Raw genomic sequence first — 9,409 nt, 5'->3', positions numbered from 1 at the left:
CGGAGCTTCCGATCCTGATCGAAGCTTCCGATCCAACCACACGTCATGCCTGACGTAATATCATCGGAGCTTCCGATCCTGCATCGGAGCTTCCGATCCTGTTCGGAGCTTCCGAACTCACCTTCGGAGCTTCCAAACTCTACCCAAGTAATTATGATTAATTCCTTAATTACTGATCTTGGTTACGGGTTACTACAATAATGATCTCCCAATGATATTATTTCTCCCCTTTTCCACAAACACAAGTGATTACTTATGCAAGTAGAGAAAATAAATTGGAACTCAAATCATTTTTCGAATAAATGGATTTGATATTTGAAATTATAAAGCGCAAATATATGGAAGATATAATTGCAAGTCAAAAATCATTACTCTCCCTATCTTTATAATATGAGCAAAAAATAATTTTAGAGAAAAAAAATCTTTTATAGAAAATGAAACAATTTCATAAACTTTCAAAAATATGAAAGATAATGAGCTCCCCTTCAAATTTTGAGTAAAAGAAAGTTTGCAAAAATAGGGGGATAAATTTACTATGCTCAACGCAATTTTTCATACTTGCTCCCCTTGCAAAATTTCATTACATGATTTCAAAACATGAATGCAATGCACAAGAAAATAGTCTCAACTTGATTAAACAACAAATATAGCGAGATATTCAACACAAATAAGTCAGGTTGAATGACTAGAAAGCTCCATCAACTTTGGACAAAATTATCTCAAATTACCAAGAAACACAAAATCAAGATTGACATACCAACATAAATAATCATAAGACATTTAAGCGTCCCTTTAGACATTAAGCAATCACAATGGTAAGGGAAATGACTAGACATTCTTAATTCAAGACATGCTAGCACAAGTAAAATATCATGTTGGCGATCAAACTCAAAAGCTCTCGTAAAGCTAATTTTAGAACGAGTTTACCGAGTTTTCTTGACGATGTATGACTTTGATTTGAGATAATAAGTCCTTTTTATTGATCAGTGCAACATCCTTGAGTTTCTTGGCAAAAACATCAACTTTTGTCCATGCCCTATTTTCTGCCGCAGCACACATGGTCTGACTTTAACCAAAAAACCGCTTCTGCTCGTGCAGAACCAGGCTGAAAATTTTATACCGTTGCGATTCTCTACAAGTCTAGTTTGCAACTCATAAAGCGGTTTGTCATTTGGACACTTGATCAAGAAGTTATGCAATATTTCCCAACGTTGCTGCAAGCAGCCAGAAATTCTCAACTATGCATATATATATTAGAAAATCTCAAAAACGAAATTTTGAAGATAAAAATAAATTTCAAATGCTTTTTCAAGAACAATCCTCTCTGATACCACTTGTTGGGGATCGATAGCGTGTGTAGAGGGGGGGGGGGGTGAATACTCACTTTTAAAATATTTTGAGCTACAATAGCTCGTTCTTGAATTGTTCGAATATGAACCGAGCACTGATAAATTATATCGAGTTTGGTTACAAAACCAAGCGGAAAACACTCAAAATAATCCATCTAAAAACTAATTATGCATTTAGAAATCGTTTGAAAAGATTGCAAGTTGAGATTGTAAAAACATTTTGGTTGAAGCATTTTATCAAACACTTTGTGTGCTATATTTTGGTACTTTAAAGAACATATAAAATGCTTCAACAAATCATCCAAAAACAACAACAATAAGTAAATGCGATAAATTAAAGAGACAAGAATTTGTTTATGGATGTTCGGAGCTCATTCTTCCTCCTCGAAAAGATCCACTAGAAGCCTTTGAGCATTTCAACGTCTTGTAATCACCCACTAAAACTTTAGGACTTACCCACTGCCTAAATCGCAACTCCTAGATTCATACTCGATTTTAGGCCGCAACCTCACAATTCGCATAATGTTTAACATTTTTATGCCAAGGCTACAAACACAATCTTTGACGTCTTTGTGTAAAGACTCTCACTCAACTAATCATCAAAGTACATCTCTTGATTATGTGAGTGAGTTGGGTGGGGTGTGAAGAACTTGACTGGAGAAGCTCAAGAAATCTGTTGATGTGTTCTTCACACCTTGGGCTTGCTCTCAACTAGCTGATAGATCTATTTTGATGCCCTCTCTTGATGTGAAAAAGCTCTAACAAGCTGAATGTTCTTTTGGGTGCCCAGTCTCTCTTTTCTTCAATCTCTAGATCTTGTATTTATAGCCTCCAAGAATAATATAGACGTTAGATATAAGAAATATGACCATTGGAAAAAATTCTGATATCACAATGTTCATATTTCTCTTTCTGTACTGTAGCTTTCATTGTTTGACTAAATCTAGATCTGGAGCAAAAGACAGGTGAGATCAGGTGACAAGCATGGTGATCAGTTGATATCTTCGAGTCGGTTGACATAGAGCAGGTGACATTTCTCGACTGCTTGAGTTGTTGTTGTCTGTTTAGATGCATGTAACTCTTTTTTTGTTGATGTATGGGCAAAGTGGTAAACATAAATGTTGTATCCCTTGAGCTTGGCTTTCCAATGCCACATAAATCACTCAATTATGACTTCAAATGAAAACGTTATGCTCGAAATACCAGAGCTGCTCAAATCAGTCGAGGACCAAGTTGGTCGAGGAGATGTTGATCAGTCGAGGGATTTAGATCTTGATGCGTTGATTTTTGGGCAAAGTAGATAACATAAAAGTTGTAGCTCTTTGTCTTGGCTTTTCAACTCAGAAAAAATAACTCCATTTTTATGTTCTTTGAGTGAGATATGCTCACATTACCAGACTGTGTACATCCTTGAGTTATGTTATCAATCTGTCAGAACCAGCAACTTCAACATGCTTTATCATCTTCTTAAGCTCTAATTCAGAGTTTTACTTGTGACAATAATTTGTAGATCATCTTCATATCTTTCCAAAGCATACTGAATCATTACATTTGGATCACTGACCTGAGAAATATGGTCATTACACCAGAACTGCTCTGTCAAAACATCTGCAGTCATGTTGTTCATCTAGTTCACTCTTGAGGTAGCAGTTTGAGCTGGATATCATTTGAATTTGTCCAACTGTCACAATACATGACTTGTAGACTTTTGCGTTGGCTATGTGACGGTTTTGGCGGCTGGTCATTTGGATTATCGAGCTACGAGATATGCTTGAAACAAATAGTTGCGCCAGAAATTAAGTTGAGCTAAGATTGTATTCTAACAACTTAGCACTTCCAATTTGTCTTCTATCAGCTGCACACTTAGTAAATATGTTAAAAACACAAAGAAAATTTTTGTTATCATCAAAATCAAGATTGCTTGTATTTCCTGACCCAACAACTTTGATGTCCCTAAAAAATATACGGATCTAACCTGACCTGAACCCTATAATCCATATTTTTAGTAAATATACTTTGAAGCCCATTTAATCTTATTTTATGAAAGGCCCAGTCCGAAATGGCCCTGTTAGGGAATAAGATCATAATCATGAATTCATAGGCTTGAGCCCTAACTGGTATGGTTGGAGCCCGACCCGAGCCTAGGAAGGGTCCAATATCTGGAACCTTCCAGTACTCTCGGACACATGAAGATTTGCAACAGATAAGGACAATATCTTATGAATCCAAGATTTTATATTATCTTTAAGTTGATGTTAGAGTCCTACTTGGTCAAGGCTCCTACCCGAGTAGAGTCCTACTCTAACACATATTCTACCTCATCAAGGTAACTTACCCCTCCAGCCCCTATAAATACAGGTATCGTTCATGGTTTATTCATTCATCTCTTCTATTCACTTCTTGTTGACACACTCACGCACAAATATTCTCTTGTTCTTACTTTTTGTCAAGCTCTTTCACTTTTGAGCACTGACTTAGGCATCGGAGGGGTCACGCCGAAACACCTTCGGCGCCCCCTAATTTAGCTTCTGTCTGTGCAGAATGCCGTCGTGCCCGACCCGACTCGATTTATTGAAGATTTGAAGATCTGCCTTACCAGACCGAACCCAAAGGAAAAAATCGACATCATCAATTGGCGCCGTCTGTGAGAAATTGAAGAAACAGAGTTAAGATCGTTGGCACGAATGGAGTAGATGCACAGATGGAGCAACTAGTTACGGCCGCTGTTGAAAAAGCTATGGCTGCAAGGGCGGCCAATCTCCCTCCCCCACCACCAGATCAGAACGCGCAATTAGAGGAGATCAAGAAATTGAAAGAAGAGATGGTGCTTTTGAAGAAGAAACAATCCGGATATCTAGCCATGCCAGTCCAGAATATTCCCTTCTCTGCCAATTTACTGGAGTCCGAACTCCCCAAAAACTTTAAGTTCCCACATGTGGGAGAATATGATGGAAAAGGAGACCCAGAAGAGCACTTGTCCCATTTCGAGAATGCTGCACTGCTGCACAAATATTCTGACCCGATCAAGTGCCGAGTCTTCCTCAATACCCTGATTGGGCCAGCGCAGCAATGGTTTAACCTACTACGACCGGGGGATATTAAGGAGTTCAAAGATTTCAGCAAGGCCTTTCTACACCACTTTGCTAGTAGCAAAAAACATCCTACAACTACTCTTAGTCTTTTTGCTATCAAACAGCAAGGCCAAGAAGATTTGCGCACATATATTCGATGATTCAGTGCTTTGGCCCTTGAAGTGCCTACCGCTACTACTGATCTGCTCATCAGCGCTTTCACCCAAGGACTCGCTACGGGGGATTTTCTTAAATCTTTGATAAAAAAACCACCATCTACTTACGATGAGTTGCTTGCTCGGGCGGAAAAATATGTGAATCTAGAAGAGATACAAGTTTCCCGGTCGAATGGGTGGACGGACAAGCCCTTGAGTCCAAAGAATATTAAAACTCCTAACACGCCTCGGAGAGCGGGACCAGTTCCTCGACCCGATCTGCTTGGACAATTCACCTCTTTCACCCCTCTAAGGATGAGCAAGACTCGAGCCCTCCAGATATGCGAAGAAAAACAACTTGTACAAAGGCCCCCGTGGATTGAGCATGGGCCTCGCAGGCCAAAATCAGACAAATACTGGAACTTTCATAATGAGTATGGGCATAACACCAACGACTGTCGACAATTAGAACATGAAATTGAGAGGATAATCCAACAGAATCTAGGGATAAAGGACATCATAGCAAAGCAAAATGGAGGATATCAGTCGAACAAAAGGGGTCGGGATGGTTCCGAGCATATAGGACCAAGACCAAAGCCCGAGCCACCTCGTGGCAACTTTCAACGCCCGAACTCAAACCAACCTGGTAACAATCAGGGGCCACCCCCACCCGCGAGAGGAGTTATTAATTTTATCTCTGGAGGACCAACAGATGGAGATTCCAATAGGGCAAGGAAAATGAGCAGTCGCAAATTAAGCAACATGGAGATCGCCGACCAGGTGGTTCAGACAGGCCCGACCCTCTCCTTTGGTCCGAGTGATCTTAAAGGCTTATCAGATACTACTCATAATGACGCGTTGGTTATTCGAGCTCTGGTCGCTAATTACGACGTGACTCGGATTTTTGTGGATTCTGGAAGCTCGATCAATGTACTATTCCAAGAGACCATAAATCAGATGGATCTGGGAGAATATAAGGTAGAACCGGTAGAGACGTCGTTGTTTGGATTCACGGGTCATGCCATTCGACCCACTGGACTAATCAATTTGCCACTCACTTTGAGTAAAGACCATACAAGCAAAACACGGATTGTTAGCTTTGTTATCGTGGATGCACCGTCAGCATAAAACGTTATCTTGGGAAGACCAGCCATGACTATCTTCATGGTTGTGGCTACAGCACTATATCAAAAGATCAAATTTCCTGTGGGTAATGAAGTTGGCGAGGTTCAAGGAGATCAGAAAATTTCTCGAAGTGCTATGTAGAAGAGGTACGGATAGAACAAAAATCATGCCAATTTGGTTATGACGTCCTAAAGTCCAACATTATCCACACCGCTCAATCACGATTTACAACATAGATAAACTTAATATAAATTTCGTATACATATAACTCATCACATTATCATGCACATAATCACATAAAACTCGTAACTTACAGACATGAAGACGGAGTATTGGAGTCGTGGCGAGTATGCATGAGAGTGTCTAAAAGAAGACCCAGAGCGAACTGCTCTGATACCAAACTGTAACGTCCTCAACCGATGGGGACATTACTCAACTAACATGACCTTATATAAATGCGGAAAAGAAAATTATATATATATATTTTTTAAAAAAAAGATGTATGCATACATCAAACCTTACTTAAAACATTTCAAATAGTTTACAAACAAAGTCACGACAATTTCAAACATAAAACTTGTTTTCTTAACTCCAACATAATAATATTCAGTTCCACTAAACTCAACACAAACACACTCATGCATCTCCCACCGGCTCGACTCTTGGCTCCTCCTCATGTCTGTCATCAAACTCATCGACGTATGCATAATTTTCATCCTGATTACTTGCACCATTCAAGCATTGTGAGTCTAAAGACTCAGCAATAATATGCAATAAAATCATAAGTTTTAAAATTTCCTTTGAATATAATATGACGTAAACATAAACATAAACATAAAATCATTCTTAATTGACGAAATATGTGAAATTTGAGGCAACCGCCTTATAGGCCTGTTCTCATCATTCATGTTGATCATCAAGTAATTGGAAAGGCCTCTCCGGAGCTTATCCCGAAGTGCCAGTCCCGTGTCTTTCCATCGCTTAACTCATAATTAGAAAGGCCCCTCCGGAGCTTATCCCGAAGTGTCAGTCCCGTAGATTTGGAAAGGTCCCTCCGGCGCCCATCCCAAAGTACCAATCCCGTATTTTCCACCACAAAGACACATAAGACATCAAATTCATGTATGCTTCATCATATCATTCCATCATCTTTTCATTGTGTTATCATAACATGTCATTCATTGTGAAGCATCATTGAAACATCATAATTTCCCTCATAACTATAACTTCATGAACATAAAACTTTACTCAATAACTTTATACATGTCATAGATGATTAAAAATCATACTTTCATACTGAACATAGGTTTCATGAATGAAACTTAAACATGTACATGCATCACATAACGTAATCGGTCCACATAAGTTGTTCTCTCCGTTCTTGACCTTTAAACTTGAAATTTTTGCATAGGAACCCTTAAAAATATTTTAGAAGCCTTAAAAGATCATAACCATGAAATTAGGACCCTAAAATAACATTAAAAAAATTGAAATTCAAAGGTCCGGTGCGTCCGCTCCACTTCTCGGCGCGGGCGCGCATGACCTGCGCAAATGGGTCTTCTTGCTCACTCTGAAACTCTATTTTTCATTCTGAGTTTGAAAACTTGGTAAAAATAAAAGTTGTAGCTCGTGATCTTGGCTTTATAAGGCCGAAAACCCCACCTCAATTAGAGTTTTCAGTAAAACGTTATGCTCATTCTCCCTAGATATGTCACTGTCAGGAATTCAAAACAATTGACACCATTCGGGGTGATTTTGACCAATCTTCCAAAATGATTTTGACAAAACTCAAAGCATGAAAGTAGTAGATAAATAAGTTAGTTTTCAAATAGAATTGGCTTCATATTAGTTGAATTAGTAAACTAATTTTTATCCTCGAAATCATATCAAGTGTCGGTAATTCGGTGCCACCAAACACAACTTCAACACTTCAAACTTCAAACATAAATTTCTTTTACCCAAAATCCTAACTACATAAATCATAAAAACTAATTTTCTTGTAATTGAACATGGGTTAACTAACTTCAAAACACAAAAATCATAAAAGAACATGAACCTCTTGAATTAACTCAAGAACTTGCCAAGAACAACCTACGCTTCACGATCTCGTAAAATCATAACTTAATGCCCTTGAAATTCATGAAAATCATGCATACATATCTCAACATACATCAATTCATATCAAAATACATAATAGCTTGAATGGGTTTCAAAATCGTTTAAATTTGTATTTTCCTTGAAATGAAGACGAAGTTGATTCGGATTCTAACCACACCAAGAACAAGATTTGGAACTTTGTCTTGTGACTATCTTGAAGAACCGTGAAGGTTCAATAAAGAAACAAGAAGGATAATATGATAGAATGGAGAGAAGGGGAAGGAATCGTGTAGAGGATAGGGAAGAAGTGAGAGTCAAGGGAACAAGGGAACATGGGAAGTAATGGGGTGGGGAACCGGATAGATAGATAGGATAATGATAATTCAATACGTAATGTGTGTTCATCTCTAAAATGCAGTCAGTCACCCGTTTTGACTCGTCTGATAAAAATACTATCCCCGACTCATACATAATAAGCATATCAATATTATACTTAAAACTCTCATAAAAATGTACTCTATCACCTCGTTCATTGGTTAGCCTCGTCCCGTGAGTCCAGAATCAAACTCAGCCTGAAACCGTAAACTTACTCAAAATTGTTAAAATAAAATATATGTAGACATGAAATAATATTCATAATTCATAACTTAAAAACAATTTAAACTCACAACATCATAAAAATCATCTTAAAAGCATCATGAGCGATTTAGTGGATTTTTGGACCTTACACGACTGCATGCTGCGATTTATTTGACATCTAGCGGAGCATCTATTGTGAGATCATGCTTGTCCTCTCCTACATTTGCTTGGACTCCGTCATAGTAGTGTTTAAGTCTGTGGTCATTCACCTTGAATATTTTGGATGTGCCCAAGCTTTGAATTTTGACTGCACCATGGGGAAAGACATTAGTAATAACAAACGGTCCATTCCAACGTGAACGCAACTTACCTGGAAATAACCGGAGTCGTGAGTGATGGAGCAGAACTTTCTGCCCGACTTAGAATTCCCGTCTAGAAATCATCTTGTCGTGGAAGGCCTTTGTCTTGTCCTTGTAACTCTTTAAACTGGCATATGCATCATTGCGTATCTCCTCTAATTCTTGCAACTGCAGCTTCCGATGCTCGTCACTCTCATCCATCTGCATGTTAAAGTTTTTGATAGCCCAATAGGCTCTATGCTCCAATTCTACGGGCAGATGGCAAGGTTTCCAAAATATCAGCTGATATGGGGGCATTCCAATTGGCGTTTTGAACGCGGTTCGGTAAGCCCACAAAGAGTCATCCAATCGCAAGCTCCAGTCCTTCCTCGTAGGATTCACTTTTTTCTCTAATATGGAATTGATCTCTCGGTTCGAAACCTCAGCTTGACCATTGGATTGTGGATGGTATGCAGTGGAGATCATGTGCGTTACATGGTACTTTTTTAGCAAACTAGCCACAGTTCGGTTGCAGAAGTGCGTTCCTCTATCACTGATTGTAGCGACCCATCCCGGATCCACTACCTAATCAGAGTTAAGAGCATAATTAAGTATGCATTAAATAAATCGCTGCGGAAAACTTAAATACAAGTAGACCGGCGTAATACAACCGGTTAAACAAATTCGATTATACA

The 9,409-nt window shown here is 38.7% G+C and overlaps 2 protein-coding genes across 2 annotated transcripts; one reads left to right on the top strand and one right to left on the bottom strand.

The window, feature by feature from the left end:
• The first annotated feature begins 4,050 nt into the window (after positions 1-4,050).
• LOC140877718 (uncharacterized) lies at positions 4,051-5,703 on the top strand. Its single transcript, XM_073281284.1, has 2 exons — positions 4,051-4,421; positions 4,587-5,703. The coding sequence occupies exons 1-2, from the start codon at positions 4,051-4,053 to the stop codon at positions 5,701-5,703; spliced, it is 1,488 nt and encodes a 495-aa protein (XP_073137385.1).
• Positions 5,704-8,795: 3,092 nt separating this feature from the next.
• On the bottom strand, positions 8,796-9,200 carry LOC140877717 (uncharacterized). Its single transcript, XM_073281283.1, has 2 exons — positions 8,988-9,200; positions 8,796-8,936 (listed from the first exon to the last, which is right to left on the bottom strand). Exons 1-2 carry the CDS (start codon positions 9,198-9,200, stop codon positions 8,796-8,798), a joined length of 354 nt encoding a protein of 117 aa, XP_073137384.1.
• Positions 9,201-9,409: the final 209 nt, after the last annotated feature.

This window comes from Henckelia pumila, chromosome 2 (assembly GCF_033568475.1).
Source record: "Henckelia pumila isolate YLH828 chromosome 2, ASM3356847v2, whole genome shotgun sequence".
Lineage (NCBI taxonomy): Eukaryota > Viridiplantae > Streptophyta > Magnoliopsida > Lamiales > Gesneriaceae > Henckelia > Henckelia pumila.
This window is presented reverse-complemented; position numbering and strand designations above follow the sequence as displayed.